This window comes from Pseudochaenichthys georgianus, chromosome 13 (assembly GCF_902827115.2).
Source record: "Pseudochaenichthys georgianus chromosome 13, fPseGeo1.2, whole genome shotgun sequence".
Lineage (NCBI taxonomy): Eukaryota > Metazoa > Chordata > Actinopteri > Perciformes > Channichthyidae > Pseudochaenichthys > Pseudochaenichthys georgianus.
The window spans coordinates 31,480,490-31,498,436 of record NC_047515.1 but is presented as its reverse complement, the minus strand read 5'-3'; the positions used below and the strand labels follow the sequence as shown (position 1 = coordinate 31,498,436).

General features: G+C 41.3%; 1 protein-coding gene across 4 annotated transcripts in view; it reads left to right on the top strand.

The window, feature by feature from the left end:
• The window catches only part of grm5b (glutamate receptor, metabotropic 5b), a 109,914-nt gene that overhangs the window by 996 nt on the left and 90,971 nt on the right, over positions 1 to 17,947 (top strand). The window contains exons 1-7 of one of the 4 annotated variants that reach the window (XM_034098037.2): positions 1,742 to 1,872; positions 3,989 to 4,138; positions 7,526 to 7,908; positions 8,510 to 8,950; positions 9,125 to 9,239; positions 15,747 to 15,821; positions 16,264 to 16,438. In XM_034098037.2, the coding sequence (XP_033953928.1) occupies positions 7,717 to 7,908; positions 8,510 to 8,950; positions 9,125 to 9,239; positions 15,747 to 15,821; positions 16,264 to 16,438 (998 nt within the window). In that variant the 5' untranslated portion in view covers positions 1,742 to 1,872; positions 3,989 to 4,138; positions 7,526 to 7,716. Of the gene's footprint in view, positions 1 to 1,741; positions 1,873 to 3,988; positions 4,139 to 7,525; positions 7,909 to 8,509; positions 8,951 to 9,124; positions 9,240 to 15,746; positions 15,822 to 16,263; positions 16,439 to 17,947 lie in introns of those variants that run through there. The other 3 variants (XM_034098038.2, XM_034098040.2, XM_034098039.2) reach the window with 3 other exon arrangements.

The window sequence follows — 17,947 nt, the reverse complement described above, 5'->3', positions numbered from 1 at the left end:
GACTCAGATGGGTGCACACAAGGGAAATACAAAAAGAGATACTGAAAGCTACAATCTACTTAGCTTTGAGAGCTTTAGCCTACTCGTTTTTTTTCCAAATGAGTTTTCAAATGTTGGCTATCAACAGTAGCCTATAGCCCTCCAACCTCTTTCCAAATATATCCAAAGACAAAACAGTAAGTCAACAGAGTGACTATATTGGTGGATGGTAACTGTAAAACAAAATGTAAATCTTTATTTGGACATTCCACTTTCACCATTTAGGGATATCAATGTTTAAACATTGGCAAGTGAAATCAATTAATGCAAATCAGACCTGTTCCCATTTTAGCTAGGCTAAATTACTAGTAGGCTATGCATATTTGTGTATGGTGTGTGTATAATGTGATGTGCACTGCAGTTTATTGTATTACAAAATGTGTGGTTTTATGATTAGGAAATCTGTAGTCATAGGCTATATTTTAATTACACTGTGCTTTTAAAGCCTATCTAGACAATCGTTTAAAAAAAATCATAATCTCTTTGAACAGCACATTCGTTTTATGCAAAGTAGGCCTATTCTTAATTATTGGTAGGGGCTGTGTTCATGTCAATAAGTCACATTTAAACGTAGGACACTTTTGGAACAGAGAGAAAGTGACAACAAACCGGAAGTCAGCTCTGATTGGCGAATCACGCAGGTCACAGGTGTTCTGTCTGTACACATACTTCGCTCTTTTCGGTGGTGTGTAATGTCGGTTTGTAGTAGTGTGGGTTGAGTTTATGCACCACAGAAGACGACTTTTTTGGTGCGTAGGTGGCAGAAAACTGGATATCTCGGAAAATGGGAATCACAACTTGACGAAGAAACAGTTTTAGAAAGCAATTCGCCTAGCTAGCAAAACAGTCATGTTGTTAGCAATTAGTCAGTGCAAACCAGCTGCTAGCTTGTCCAATTTTAGGAACACAGTTTTTTTGTTTGTCCTCACTCCTCGGCGCCTCATCAGGTAGAAAGACAAGATGAAGAACAGGAGGATAAGCAAGATAGATGAGGTGAAAGAAATGTTCAAAAACAAGCTGAGAGACCCAAGGGACATACAAGATAAGAGGAGAGGAGGCCAAATGAAAAGGTTGGTGTTTGAGTGAAATTAAGTGGCGTAAGCTAAGTAATTTTCTTAAGTACAATTTTGAGGTACTTGTACTTTACTTAGGGCTTTAAATTGTTTGCTACTTTTTACTTCGACTTTGTTTTACTCCACTACATGTATCTAATAACTTTGGTTACTTTGCATATTTTTGATTAATGGTGTGAAATACAATCAAGACTTTAGTTACACCTGGTGTAAATGTACAAGCTACCCTGCAGGGTAAGGTAACTAAAACTAGCTGCACCTTTACCAGCTTTGATAACACTTTGTATCAATAATGAGTAATGAACATAATGAGTACTTTCGCTTTTGGTACTTGAGTAACCTTTACTTGTTACAGAGTATTCCTGCACTTTGCTACTTGTACTTTTACTTAAAGATCTGAGTACTTCTTCCAGTTAGACTAAAGGGGGAAATGAAATGGAGATGGACTGGAGGTTATAAAGATGGAGAGCTGGAAAGGAGTGGATGAGAGGCGAAATAAAGCTCGCAGATAGGTGCGATTGGATGGGGGTGTGTGGAGATGGGTTTAGGCACGAGAGGAGGAGCGAGGGGCGCGAGGTGTTTGGAGACACGCTCAGGTGTGCGTGACTGGAAAACGGAGGGAGCTCTGCACAGAGACAGCTCCGGTCTGTTTGACATTGGAATAAACGTTATCGGCAGTGTCTTCTCTCTGCGTGTTGGAACTTGCAACCTAATTGCCAAACCGTGTCGAGGACGCCAGCGAGACATAGAATCAAATAAGGTAAGATTACGATTTTTGCAGAAATGTAATGAAAAGACCACCGTGTTTCTTCACACACTTATCCCGCCTGCCCTACTCAATATTCTGCTCAGAGTCGCACTTTGATATTATTGTTCTTGCAGTATCCATGGAGGGACTCACTTGCAGTTACATCGGGACTCCTTGAATTATATTAAGGTTATTTCCAGAGATACATCCCAATTGGACGGAGAGGGATCAGAAACCTGGCTTTTATCCGTGCATGCTGTAACAAGGTTAATTTCAGACGGTGTCTCTGTCATGCTTTGCACCATTCGCTTGTACAAAATAAATAATCGCACGAGTGTTTGATTCGGTGCAAATGATGGACTCTGATCTCCTACTGCAGTTGACGGATGCAGCTCTGCGCCAGTCATTGTTGTTGTCTCCGGATTTCATTTCTCCTTGGAGAGAGGCAGCTTGCCCGGACGCTGCACATCCATAATATCAGTTAATGCATTGCTTTATAGTGACGCTAAATGAACATCAACGAAGCCCCATAGACACAGCATGCAAATCAGCTATAATGAGGTCGTTGAATCAGACGATTGAGATATGGCTGCAGATTAAGTGATTTGAGGTCAGAGCTTGTTTGGGAGAGTAAAGTCAGGCGCCGCTGTCTCACACCTTGTTTGGTGTGCAGCTGCAGCAGGTAGTCAATACTGTGTTGGCACAAATACTTTACATGTATGTTTTATTCAGAGACTGTGTTGTATAACATTACCAAAGGGAGATAATCCACAGTTCTCAATAGTGCGTTCAGTGACATAACGTGATATAGATGTTGGCTTGATCACTACACTGAATTTTGATTCAGAGAGATTCTGATGGGGGTTCCAATAAGGTCATTCAGTGAGTGTGATTAAATGGAATGTCTGACAAATGTGTTTAGCTGTAGCAGTCAGGGTAGATGCATGTAAGAAACAAACATATGAATGTAGTGTTGGTGTCTTTAAGCCTCAGTGGTCTCGGCACCAGGGACAGCTCCTATAGTGGCTCTTTGGTAGTTTCAGAAACAAGGCAGCAGTCACTAAAGAGCAAAATACACGTTTGAACTTTTTAGATTTGCTGAAACGCCTTATTTCCTGCTGCAAAATAAAGTCCCCTGTCCACTCGGGAACAAGACACACATGGAGACACATTGTCACATGGAAGATGAGCACAAACCTCCCCTGGATAACTGAAGCTTCCCTGAAATATTGCTGCTTCCTTGTGGTGTGTACACAACAGAAATCACAGTCCGACCCATGCTAGTTGCCGATGAATTATTTTGGAAGCATTGCGTTATGGAATAGCTTGATAGTGCCAATTTGCTCGGTTGAACTTTCATTCAGTTATATTGGCATGAAGATACAAACATTCTCTTTTATTTAAAGATGCGTTATCGGTTATTAAACTGTGATGCTGGTACTCCATTTCCCCCCCCTACATTCTCTGCTGGTAGTATATAACTCTTACAAGTGCACACGGCCAGAAGGTGATGAGATAATGCTTTCTTAAGATCACGTCGTTGAATGCACAATAAATATAGGGCATTCAGGGTGCCTCCATTTAAGCATGTTTAGGTCTCGATTGTGTCGGTTTGTGTCCTGATGTACATTTATTAAGGACACTTTTTTCCCCAATTCATTTAATTTGTCAACTTACAGTAAAACAGTTTTACAGTCCAACTCAAGCCACTCAGACGATAAAAAGAGCAACAGCAATCTATTTTGAAACCTCCAGACGCTGACCCTGCTCCATCATTTATTACAAATGGCAATGTCTGTGCGTCACACAGAGCAAGACGGAGAAAATAAATGTGTTTGCTTACCAGGGATTCTTTTAGATGAATTGTAATTGTTATCATCCCTGTTTAACACGTAAAGAGTGTGAGTTTGCACTAATGCAACTCATTGAATTAAAGCAAGACAGAGAGGGAGGGAGAATGCTGGTCTCCGCCTGTGATGTCTCGTTAAGTGTGTAGAAGTTGATTTGGAAGGTTTTTTAAGTGCCCTTGTGCGTAGTTTGGATAGAACTAGACGTAAAAATGCCTAATAGCGTGTGCAAAATGTTTGTTTAGGGAATGAGGATTTGATTTTCTCTTCCTCTCAATTAGGCCTACGCAACAAGAGAGGGACACAGAGGGGGAGTGTGACAGAGGCACAGCATGTAAGCCACTGTGTGAGAGGCATACTGAAGAGACGATTGCAAATGAAACAGTGGCTCGTCTCAGGGAGAGAGAAGCGGGTGGGGAGAGGACTTTTAGGTGAGTGGGAATTTGAATCACCTCAGTTGGCAGTGTCATTTGTAACTTCACATTAATGTGGCAGTTGATCTAGGGAACAGTAGACGAAGACACAATCGCGTCATTGGTACAGACAGTGTGTGTGTGTGTGTGTGTCGCGTTTCGTTTGATTTGTTCATTATGGGAGCAGCGGTTAGGCCTGTTGCCATCCTGACACTGGCATGTTAATTATGTTCAGTGAGACTCTCTGTCCCCTGATGCCTCTTTTTATCACTCTCTTTCTTGTTCCGTTCTCATCTCCCTTTCTAGCTTTATCTCTCCTCCTCTTCATCTTTCTACATGCACTTCCCCTTTTGCTTCCTTCTCCCACGCCGCTGTTCCCCCTTTCCTCACCAAATCCTCCCACCTTCTGTCTTTTTGTCTAATACTGCACTCGGTTTTCTTTCCTTCTAGCATGTCCCTCTCCTCTATTGCTCTTTTCTATCCAACACTACCTTAACCCCCTCAGTCTCCCTCCTTTCCCCTCTGAGTTAACCACCATCGCCCCTGTCACGACCTTGATCCTGTTTTTCATAAGCAGTGGATGCCGTCTAAACTGTCCCTGCTCCCCTGCTGTTTACGGTCAATTAGATTGCTCCATTGCAGGGGAGTAAAGTATTTGAGTAACTCTGAGGTTAAGCAAATAATAAGACTTGTCCATTAATGCGGGGATGGCTACTTTAATGTTTACTCAGAGGAGGACACTGATGTCCCTCCTATCTATGCTTGGTGTAGTTTGTGTAGCTAGTAGGGGTGTAACGGTACACGTACCCGTACCGAAATTATTCGGTACGGGCCCTTCGGTTCGGTACACGTGTGTACCGAAGTGTACCGAACGAATATAACGTTAAACGTAAAAAATTGAGAAAGTGAACAACTTCTTGGAAGTAATCTGAGGTGCTGCGTCGCAGCATTCAGAGTAATTTCCTCACATTGGGCTATGAGAGCTGGTCAGAGGGATGCGTTCAAATTTGGTCAGTAATTTGAGGAACTGTCGAAAATTAATGGCGAACGCAGATAAAGTTGAGCTCGATCCTCCAGCATCATTGAAGTCTCCGGTTTGGGAACATTTTGGTTTCGCAGTTACGTACAAGGATGACGGACAAAGACAGGTGGACCAAACCAAAGCTGTTTGTCGGCATTGTTCAACTGACATTGGTTACGCGGCTGGCAATACATCAAACTTGCACACTCTTGAAAAGGCATCACCCGAACGTGAATATCACCGGTACCAAAAGAAAAAAGACTGAAGTGCAAACCCAACTCCCGCTAGCATTTGAGCCTCCACCACTCGCAAAAACTTCAGACCGAGCCAAAGCTATTACAAACGCCAAATATCCTTATGTTGCCATGTTAGCAAAGCGCTACCTGGCTGTATCTGCTACCTCTGTCCCTAGCGAGAGGGTTTTCTCCACAGCAGGATACATTGCTAGTGCCAGCAGATCTGCCCTTTCGGCAAGCAATGTGGAAAAGTTCATTTTTCTTTAAACAACATGAAAATACAATGACAAGCAAGTCCTAATGTCAAACTGGCTGCTTAGGTACTAGTACAGTACAGTTCAAATACAGATAATTTCAGTTCATCCAAAAGCTGCACCTTAATGTTCATTTGATTATATTTTGTATTTATTTGAGTGAATATTCATAGTTTAATAATAATTAAAAACCCAAAACTAATAGTTTATGTTTTGTGAGTACTAGTACAGTAAAGTTCAAATACAGATTATTTCAGTTCATCGAAATGCTGCACCTTAATGTTTATTTTATTATATTTTGTATTTATTTGAGTGAATACATTACTCACAGTTTAATAATAATAAAAACAAATATATATATATATGTTTTGTTTTGTGAAAAAAAATTCTGCTGTACCGAAAACGTACCGAACCGAACCGTGACCAAAAAACCGAGGTACGTACCGAACCGAAATGTTTGTGAACCGTTACACCCCTAGTAGCTAGATGTGTTCTCTAGGTCTGTTTGAATAATCACCTGAAAGCTTTTGCCAAATTCTTTGTTTCTTCTTTCTGTAACGCAATTTATCTTACAATTTATTGTAATGATGACAATGGAAGGGGGTCACATCTGGAAAGATCCCGAAAAGCCAGTGTGAAAGTAATAGGTTACAATCAGAGCAGCAGGAGAACAGGGCATAACACACCCGATTGATTGTGTTAGCGTCAAGGGGCAAACACTTGAGGAATGACATTTAATCGGCTGATAGAGTTTCTTGCTGCTCTCTTACCTTATTTTCTTCTTTATCTTATCTTGATCTTCAAGGACCAAAACAAAAATAAATTCAAAGAAAACTGGGACTGTCGATGCTTTAATGTGACCTTGTTGCCGTCATGTTTTCACAAGTAAGACTCCTCACAGCAGCTGTGAGGTGTGATATAATGTTGTCTTGTGTTATTGATATAATGTTGACACAGTGGTGACTCTGCCCTGTCACAGTGATTTAGAGCGGGGCATTATGAAGAACAGGACTAGGCCAGGGATTGAAACGCCTCCATACATAAATCAAGAGCACTGGTGTAGAGCTGATTCTCTAGTCATCACATTAAGCTTCTTTAAGAACAAACAGCCATTGCTCATTGATAGCCAAGGCAATGGTCGTTATATTGATTCGATTGGCACAGTTCTCATTCCCATTTCAATTCAACTTCAAGTGTCCTGTGATTTACATTTGCTGTGAAAGCGCTGCTCACAAAAGTGAGAGTGACAAATATGAACTCTGGCTTTCATTTATACATTTTTCTCTATCATTAGTTTCTTAAAAAGACGAGGTGTGAAGGGAAATTGGTTATAGAACAATTTAAGTCTTTGGAACCTACTTATATGAATGTGTCTGGATTTCATCTTAAACTTGACTGAAGGTATGATTTACCCAAATTGCTCGTGTTGAACTAAAATAGGTGTCTTGATCTGATAAAACGTTTGCCTGTCAATCTGAGGTTTGAGTGATAGACAAGATTAAAATCCCCCATCATAGTTGTTATTGTATTTCCCTATTTTTCCATGCAGGGTATAATATGATAAGTTAAACTTAAACAAATCTTAATGGGTATAGTCAAGTCCTTATTTCATAGTATATCAAATGGAAGGTTATGAAGTATAAGCAGATGGGAGATGGAGTCTACAGACTGATTATTCTAAATAGATAAACTATGAAACTACAAAAAACCCTGTGAAGGCTGCATGCCTGTGAAATCCAGCAGCAGCTACAAAGAATTCTCCACTCACAGGTTTGTGTGAACATGTCTGTCGTTCACCTGTTACTGTGGAGAGCAACTCTGCCTTATAATTGGTGGTGCCAGATATTGTTTCCTCAAATGAGACTGAGCCTACGTTTTCTTTTGACTTTCCCAGGTTGCACTGCTGCACCTGCCTCAGCTGTTGCAGTGATGGTCAGACCTTGAAATCTGAACGTCAACACAGAAGAAAGGAATATTTTCCAATCATCCACTCGCATAAACTCATCTGTGCCACAAGCTCCTGCCATGGCCAGGAAAAGTGTTCCTCGGACAAGTAGTTTCCTGTGAAGGCTCTACTCAACACATATGAGATCTGCTTCTCCTTTGTTACCTCAACGGACCAAGATGATGCTTCGGCTGCTGTTAGTTCTGTCCATTTGGGTGGGATCCTATGAAGCTGACTCTGCCCTGTCTGAACGGCGAGTTGTAGCACACAATCCTGGTGACATCATCATCGGAGCGCTGTTCTCTGTCCATCATCAGCCTCCTGCTGACAAGGTAATTTGGGGTATTTTGTCTATGTGTGCAGGGTTGTTTGTCTGTCATTGGAATTCAGTGCAAACTTTGTATTTTAATATCCTGTCTGGATTTGAAGAGAAAACAATTTTGAAAATGTAACAAAAGTAAAGGGATACAATTATAGTCAAATAATAAGGATTGGAGATGATTTTTGCATCTATGGCACTGCGAGTTGCAGTAGTATGTTCCCCTGCTTATTAAGTCCCAAAGCAGACATTACATTTGTGGAACGGGTACCTCTGTGTGAGTCCATGAACCTTCATTCTCCATTAGCTTCCCCAGGAACCTTTAGCCACCCGCCGACATTTAATCTTTTTTTCCATCTCATTACGGATAATTGCAAACTAGAAAAATAACTCTTAGACACAGCAGACCTGTGACTATAAAACTAATATTATTCGTGCAGTGAAGCAGCCATGTGTTAAAAGCCTTAGTTCAACATTCTTACTGTTCATTCAGTCTACAACAAAATTAAAATGCATCTAAATAATGAATGCCATCATCAGTAATTGCAACATGTATACAACACTGTTACATAAATGCCAACTCAATTAGACTTGATTTGATTTCTTCTTCACAGGTACACGAGCGCAAATGTGGCGCGGTGCGGGAGCAGTACGGCATCCAGAGGGTGGAGGCCATGATGTACACGCTGGACCGCATCAACGCCGACCCGTTCATCCTGCCCAACATCTCCCTGGGCTGCGAGATCCGGGACTCCTGTTGGCACTCGGCCGTGGCTCTGGAGCAGAGCATCGAGTTCATACGGGATTCACTGGTCTCCTCTGACGACGCAGAGGAGTGGGGGGGCGGAGGGGGACTAGGTGGAGGAGGTGGCGGAGGAGTGAGCACGGTGAAGTGTTCAGACCCCTCGGCCACTCCCATGCGGGGGAAGAAACCCATCGTGGGTTTAATTGGACCAGGGTCAAGCTCTGTGGCCATCCAGGTCCAGAACCTTCTACAGCTGTTCAACATACCACAGATTGCCTACTCTGCCACCAGTATGGACCTCAGCGACAAGGTGAGACCAGGAACCTGTGGACACATTTCATTCAAGTAGCCCATACATGTTTGAGAGAGAATGTGTTACTGCTACCTTTATTGCTACTTTAATTGGACACGACACATTGCCTAACTGGATGATTTAAATGTTTCTGAATAATCCTGCCATTGATTTAGTTTCTATTATTTTCAGAGCCTTTTTAAGTACTTTATGCGGGTGGTGCCTTCAGATGCCCAGCAGGCAAGAGCTATGGTGGACATTGTCAAGAGATACAACTGGAGCTATGTGTCTGCTATACACACCGAAGGTACACACACACACACACACACACACACACACACACACACACACACACACACACACACACACACACACACACACACACACACACACACACACACACACACACACACACACACACACACACACACACACACACACACACACACACACACACACACACACACACACACACACACACACACACACACACACACACACACACACACACCCACCATCTCTGACTTTTCATCTCTGACTTTTCAACGCAGACATGTTTTTTCCTTTTCTGTTCTCTCCGCCACTGCCTCGTATCATGCTGCCTTGACTCCTCATCATAAATTATTACCTGGATTTTTTCCCACAATCAAAGAAATTCGAGGAAAGTCAAAGTTCTAAGTCCTTCATTTCTTTCAAATGTACAATTGTGAAGACACTTGTGATGCTTTGCAAGGAGAAAAGGCAAATAAGTTTATTTTGAACAAGATTAAAGTATTTTGGGAGAGAGGAATGTAATTAACAAGATGGATCGCAGCGGAGAGGCAGTGTTTTTTGAAATAGATGAGTTTTCAGCTTACTAACATAAATGTGATGAAAATTGAATGATTGTTGCTGGGTTGATGCCAGGAGGTTTATGAACCAGAAGTATCTAAAAATTGCAGTGAGCAGGAGTTTGGCAGGTACTGTAGTGGTTGAATGGGGTTACAAAAACAGGTGGTTGCCACACCACCAGAATAAAGCCTCTGAGAATAAAGGAGAGGACATTACACCAAACACCATACAGAAAAAAAAAGAGCATGGAGATGTACTTTACAAACTCACTTACTCATTGTGTGTGTGTGTGTGTGTGTGTGTGTGTGTGTGTGTGTGTGTGTGTGTGTGTGTGTGTGTGTGTGTGTGTGTGTGTTGTGTGTGTGTGTTGTGGTGTGTGGTGTGTGGTGGTGTGTGTGTGTGTGTGTGTGTGTGTGTGTTGAGAGAAGGCTTGTTTGACCTGAAAGTGTGCAATAAAGAGCAACACACACAGAGGACTGGCCTCTGGCATTGCCTGAGGGCTTTACAACAGCATTTGAATTGAGCTACGAAGGGTAAGTGTGTGTGTGTGTGTGTGTGTGTTAAAGGTGTGAGAGGGTGTTTTTGTGAGGTATTTGTTATCGTGTGGTTATAATGTAGGGCAGGAATTTATAAAGAAGCAACAATATTGCAGATATGCACTTACTGTAAATAACTGTCTATTTTTTCAATAATCAGTGTGATTAATATTGTAAAAATAATACACTTTACTCTCGTAACAAGGTTGTGCGGTGGTAATTAAACCTTGCAGAATTGTATTATTGACCTAATCCTTCCAATTGAAAACGTGAAATCTTGAGACGATCAGATATTTGTGTAAATCTGTCTTCTCTTGTTTATGTTAATGTTTGGACACAGAGCTCCCTACATATCTGTAACAATATCAATTGTGTCAAGTGTGTGTGTGGGGGGGAATTTCTGTTTTAGAGAGTGCTTGTGTTCATGAGTGCAAATGTGTGAAATTGTCGGGGAAAGTATTGGTCTTTCTATTTCTTCAGACAAGCGGGTTTGACCTTGGAACTGGTCCTCAAGGTCAACTGTTTCCTCCTCAAACACAATCAGTCTCAAACGAGGAGAAATGGAGGGTGGCTGAGTGAGGACAGAAGGGTTGAGAAAGAGGGAGAGAGATAAGAAAGGCAAGGGAGGGGAGAGCAGGGAGGAAAATGCAGGAAGAGGGAAGGAAATGGGAAGAAGAGAATTGGGGGATGAGAGACGGGAGGGAGGAAGAGGGAATGGAGAATGCCGTAATAGCAGTGCCAGAAATGGTACAAGGTGTGACTGTGTAATGCTTGGGATATATAAGACGAAGAGTAAGGAGGGGGGAGGTAAGCATATAGACTCATTAATTCTCTTTATTAACATTTAGCATCTGGAGGCGATAGAAACTGATATGGAAGAAACTGAATAATACATGTCATATCAGCACAGTAATTACATTGATGTGATGAGGTAATATTATTGGAGAGGGGAATACCATGTGTATTCCTTTCATGCCCCAATACATACGCAAATGTATGCATGATGAGTTGGACAACCGTTTCACTTCCATTTGTAACGCGAAGAATGTCTCTCTAGACTAGTCGTGTATCATCAGTCCCTTTTTGTTCTTTTTATTCAACATTTTTCATCTTCAAGCTTAAGGGTCAAGTTCCACAGAAATTAGAAGTGAGTCATAAAGAAACCAGACACACGAGATGGAGAGATATATTCAGATATATGTATAGATCCGGCAGTGGCTCAGTCAGTAGGGGCTTGGACTGTGAGCCGTAGGGTCACCGGTTCAAGTCCCCGACCAGACCTACATATGGAGCAAGGCACTGGACAGTACGGTTCAATTTCATTCAATTCAGCTCAATGGGTTTTATTGACATACAATTTGACACGTGTCACGAGTACTCTCCTCCAACAGAAATTGATCAATCTCAATAAGTCAAGATGTCAACCTTCTCTCACTCCCTTTTTGTCTTCTCATTTCTTTCTCCCATTTGTCTTGAATGACTCCTCACCTCCTCCGTTTTCTCTCTGTCTCTATAGCATCTCATGCCCTGTGCCTCTTTAACTGCCATGGCCGTTGCAGGATTGAGGAAGATTAAACTGGGATGGGTTCAGGAACACAGTGTAGAGAAAGGTATAATGATCGGGAAGAGGAGAAAGACGGAAAGTGCTCAATTATTATTTTATTTTTTTGGGTGTATATTCAAAGATGGTCATGGGCCAGTTTTATTGGGTCCCCATATAACAACAGTTCTTGTCTCTTTTTAATGAGCCTCGGTCACAGAACTACATCTGCTCTGATAGCAGATCTCTTGTTCTGCAATCTGGAATCCATTGAATGGCTTCTGTGGAGATGGATAGATGGTTTGGCAGCTGTTTGGCTGCCCAGGGTCTGCCCGCAATTTATACAAGGGAGCATTAAAGAGAGATTTCCTGTTGGCACAGATGTAAGTAAGGTCATTAAGGGCTACAAATGGCTAAACTGTTGCCATGTTAAAACGGATTCAATGCATTCACTGGAGGATGTTGTTTATTATACTGGGTCTGTAATTATTTGGACCTGTAGAGATATATGTGGGCCTGCAATGCATACAGCATCACAGACAGTGTTCATGATGTGCGTTTGTTTCTCTGTATGCGAACAAGAATGGTGCATGGGCAGGGCACAGACATGGTTAATTTCTGACTCCAGAGTTTGCTCAGTAGAATGAAAGCATGGTGCAAGTGGATTTGGTCATTGTTATAAACTGCTGATAAACACAACGGGGTTGTGTAACGCTTCGGTGCAAGGTCGGTACAGCGCGAAAAGGATACATTTGTTTTCATTTATTTTAAATAGATAGTAAAGTGCAAGTGCCAAGGACGGATAAAATCCTTCCACTATTTTTATTTTGAAAAATAAGGAAGGTTTCAAACACCTGTATATTGCACTGAACAGAAACACATGCATTAGGCTATACAGCTGAAAAGCATCTGAAAGTGAAAATGCCAAAGAAATATAATTATACAAGATAAATGTGTGCTTCAGGAGGAGTGTATCAATTAGATGGCTATGTTTGAACATTCAAACCACCCACACATTAATCATCCCGGTGATAGACACATCTTAGCGCTAGAGTAGCCTGATTTATGCATGTCTTCTCAGAGCCTACAGCGGTGGGCAACTTCGACACATAGCCCTTGTTTTACACCTCTCTCTCTCTCTCTCTCTCTCTCTCTCTCTCTCTCTCTCTCTCTCTCTCTCTCTCTCTCTCTCTCTCTCTCTCTCTCTCTCTCTCTCTCTCTCTCTCTCTGTAGCTGACCAGGAACCTGCCTTTATGAGTTGATGACAGACAGCTAATCTGTATCTATTCTGATAATCAATTGACTCGGAACAAAAAGGAAAAACCTTTTGAGTTTGTTTTGTGTGCATTTCTTAAATCTAAAGTAATTTGAAGAAAATATTTGAACAATTCCTCAAACATGTAGACAAACAAGAATATTGTACAGAGTCTTTGCTTGTCTGTGTGCAGAGGCATGCTGTTTTGTGGTAATGTGTGCGTTCCATTAGCTGTGTAATCTTGTCTAACACAGTGTGGGTGTCAGTGAGTGTCAACCCCTGGGGTATTTCTGTGTTTGACATTTCGCTACTCATTGTTGTAGTGCTCCAGATGGGATATGGGGTAGTTTGGGGATCGAGGATAACTTGGAGAGAACAAAAAAGAGGGGCAGAAAGATGATGCCCTTTACTGAATAGTGTTTATATTTTTACTGCATGTTGTTTTTCTGTTCTCTGGGTAAAAAGGGATTTAGGGTTAAAAGGAGGAGACAGACAGACAGGAAGGGAGGGGGGGGAAGGGAAGTAACATGTAATTGCATGTAATAGACCTGATGAGAGTGATGAGAGGATGAGAGTGGGTAATTGAGAAGGATGAATAAAGGGTGTGAGGAAGAGGGGAGGGGTGGGGGGGGGACATACACTGAAGCACCTGTCTCTGCATCTTAAAGTGTAAGATGTGGTGCTAAGAGAAAGCGGGTGTAGAGAAGACAAGTAGCTAGAGGAGGGGGAGAGGAAGCTCCACAGAGGGCAAGTGGGAGACCCTTCAGCCTTGCATGTTGTAATTTATTGCAATATATCAAATTAATAAGTTGAGGAAGAGGGATAAAAGCAAACGAGGGTAGAGGGGTGTACATGTGAGGAGCACACGGTGAGAAAGGATTTATCTTTCCTATATTTCTGCACATTTTTACTTTAAGCTGTTTTTGTTCTTTTTTCGTTTGCCATTGAAATGATATATATATAGTTAGAGATTAAGGACACGCAGCTTTGTAGAGGGGATCAATAAGAGGTAAAGGGGACAAAAGCACAAAGGGTTAGAAAGGAAACCGAGAGAAGCTGTGAATGTGTGATCTCTGTGCTGGGTGTCCCAGTGGGGTTTTTTTCAGTGGGAGGTGATGAACCACAGGAAGGCACTATATTTGAGGAGAGAGTTTGAGGTAAATCTACCCGATGTGAAATAAGATACCTACATTTTTTTCCTAAATATCAATCTTGCAACAATATTAGGGTTAACGAATGTGTGCACGTGAGATTTGTAATATGTAATAATCAGTGATGTTGCTATAATGACTAGGTGGGTAATAGAAGAGCTACAACAGTGGTAGTGGTACCTATAGTGACAAATCCCAATATTGCTATAATATAAATGTATGGCCCTAATGTGATGTGTTCTGCTCCAAAATGTGATGCTAACCATGGTCTACACAGGACATATTGGCTGTAAGTTGTGTTAAGCTTAAAAGGCCTGTGAGTGGATATAAGGCAGGATTTTAAGTAATAAACGAGGTGGGCAAGCTGAATTGAAACAAGCGTATCAAATGTTGAAAAGTGAATTTAGAGAAGTCGATTTGAAGGGAGTGTAAGATTTTCAGAGGCAGAAACGAAGTGATAGTCACATGACAGGATTACTGAGTGAGAGAGAGATGTCTCGCACATAAATCCCTTTTGAGACCGAGTGAAGTAGGTTACAAGCTTTATCGATTTTGATGATGGTAACAGTTTGAATGCGTGCACGCGTGTCAACATGCAGGGGAAAGACGGGCTGTACCATCTGTCTACGATTCCTCTCACTGAGACACTAATTACAGGACTTTACACCTCGCTCCACCATACTCATCATTGGCCTGACTACACACACACATAGACTCACTGACACACTGAGTTGCAACAGCGGTCAGGGATTGTGGGACGTCTTGCCCTATCTGCTTTTTCAGCGTGCTCTGCTTCCCGCCATGGTTTGTCTTTTCCCCCAAATATTTTCCTCTCATTTTATTTCATCACTCTTTATCCTTTTGACTTATTTTTTACTCATCAGTGTAACTAGAGCACGGATCAATACAAAGAAGATGTATCAACCTCATTTAGTGAGAAAAAAAGAGGCATTATTTAAAAAGAACGGGGTTAGAAAGAGATCATTTGAATCTTTTATCCTATCAAAACAGAGGAGGGGGACAGATAAAAGGGAGAGGAAGAGAAATTAAAGAGGGGAATCCTATCATATCCTTTGCCAGTGTGTACAACCATTCATTTGCATAAATTCCAGGTCACCCACTTTCTCTGGCAAAGACACGGGTGCCACTGTGGGGAGATGCGTTCTCTGACACAAAATGTAGCTTTAATGAGATATGCAGTAGCAGACAAGTTAGTGCAGTGGGCATGTTTTTGAGAAAGAGGGATCAGGTCTCAAACTTCCTCCTTTTCCACCAACATTTTTTATTTAGACTATGTGTGATAGAAAATGACTTTTCAGTTTGCACAAGTCAGTTGCAACTTGAATGGAATCAATATTGTTCATTGTCATTATGTATTAAGTATAAATTATATCTATGTAACCATCCATCCCTCCAATCATGCATTTACCTCTGCTTTTGAATCTGCTGTTGTTAAAACAAAACAGAATTCACTTCATTTCCCCTTTCTTTGTTTCTCCAGGCAACTATGGTGAAAGTGGGATGGAAGCATTCAAGGACATGGCAGCTAAGGAGGGCATCTGTATCGCCCACTCTGGTAAGATACTCAGGTCACAACAACAAGAGTGAACTAATCAATAATAATGTACAATATCTAGTCAAGTAAGAAATGGAATTGTATTTTAGTGGGTGTATAGTTTGTTTAAGTGTAGCTAGCAAACAGCAATAACCTTTGTACTTTCTTTCAAACACCAGGGTGTCCACAGTTCAGATAAATGTATCTGCAGCTTAAAGAGATCTACCAACAACAAGACATATATTTTACAACAAAAATCAGTCTGTTGTTTATTACATGGTGAAGACCCATTTCACACTGTGGGTGTCAGATGGTTGAAACTAAAGCATAATGAAATAGAGCAACTCTGACAAAGAAAACCCCGAAAGGAACTCAACACTTCCCTACACATGACACAACAGAGATCCAACATATCACATTTGTCACAGACCACATTTGTATTTGTCTGACATGTTATCTCCAGGCAAAATCTGGAGCAATGCTGGAGAGCAGAGCTTTGATCGGCTGCTGGAGCGGCTGCGGGCCCATCTGCCCAAAGCCCGGGTGGTGGCTTGTTTCTGTGAAGGCATGACTGTCCGCAACATCCTCATGGCCATGAGACGCCAGGGACTGGTGGGAGAGTTCCTGCTCATCGGCAGGTAGGTGCTGCTACACATTTTAGCTCTAATGTATTGTAAAGCAGGACCATATTACCATAAACGCATGAGGGATATGCAGTACCGGGTTTGCCCCAGGACAGTATTAGTAGTATTGTGATGTGTCACAGGATCTTTCGTTTCCTCTGTGCCTGTGAGTTTTGCTCTTTTTCTGGGAAAGGAATATGATCAGATTGAAAAAAAAAACGTTTGGAAGATGTGTTTTGTAACTAATGTGTTCCATGTTATATAGCCAAGCAGCTACACACGCTGAGCATGCACTGGATGTCTTGGAAGGCAGATGGAGAGGCAAAGCAGGCTCTGTGCTCTTCTCTAAAATAACCCTCTTATGAGATCCATTAATGATCATAAACACAGAGCTATTAACACTAAAATAGGAGCACAGCTAGTAAATATCTACTTCAAACTAATTTCAACCAAGTTCGATGCATAACATGTGCATCCAGCTGGTGATAATTGGTCAGCACACACCCCCAGATCCAGATGATTGTGACTGGCATTTGCCTATTACACTTCCAAAAATAATTGGCATGTGTTATTTGCTGATTTTGTAACATGTTTATATATATTTATAATTAATAACCTTTTAAGCAAATAACTGATCAGCTTAATGCTTCCATTACTGTAATTAGCTGAACGAGTTGGACAGATTCAGACTTCTTTCGTTTTGTAATCTGTTTAATTTTTGTGTTTGTTTAATTCACAAATGTGCATTTATATCTTATCTAGTGGAGAAGGTCATTTATCTGGTGGTGTTGGCCGGCTGCTACAGAAGGGTACAGGAAATCATGGTATATACACTAGGAGCAATGACTTGACATTACCACTGAGCAACAAGTGAAACATATTCTATGGCTGTTAAACCAGATCATTTGTAACTCCTGCTATGTTTTATAACTCCTTTTCAAAGACATGAATTCATTCGAAACCCCTGTGACGAGTCAATTGAAAACTGTAGGTTTTTCCATGCCTCTCAACTGCATGATGTAAAATACTTGAATAGATTGTATAACCAAACTGTACAGCATGAGACATGTATTAAAAAATATATATATTACCCTTTTAAGAAAAACACACATGCTGTTTTAAAATTTGGAGGCGGTTTTTCACATTAGGCCTTGTTCTCACTTAGATGAAATCCTCCTACAATTCACTTGCAAATATAACCTTGCAATGGGCTGTGTGTGTGGTTAATGAATAATGATTGTATCACTTATTCCAGCCAATATGCATAAAACAAAGTTGACTTCTATAGTTTGAAACCATGGTCATGTATTTTGATTAAAATGCAATGTATGTGATTCTATTCTACTCTTCCTGCAGTGATCTGCTGTGTAACTAAATCATAGCCAGCATCATTTGTGTTGTCATCGCCACCATGATGCTCATTCTCATCACCCTCGTCTTTCTGATCATCTTCATCTACCTACATCATCATCATCATCATCATCATCATCATCATCATCATGCTGACATAGAGGTAAAGTATTA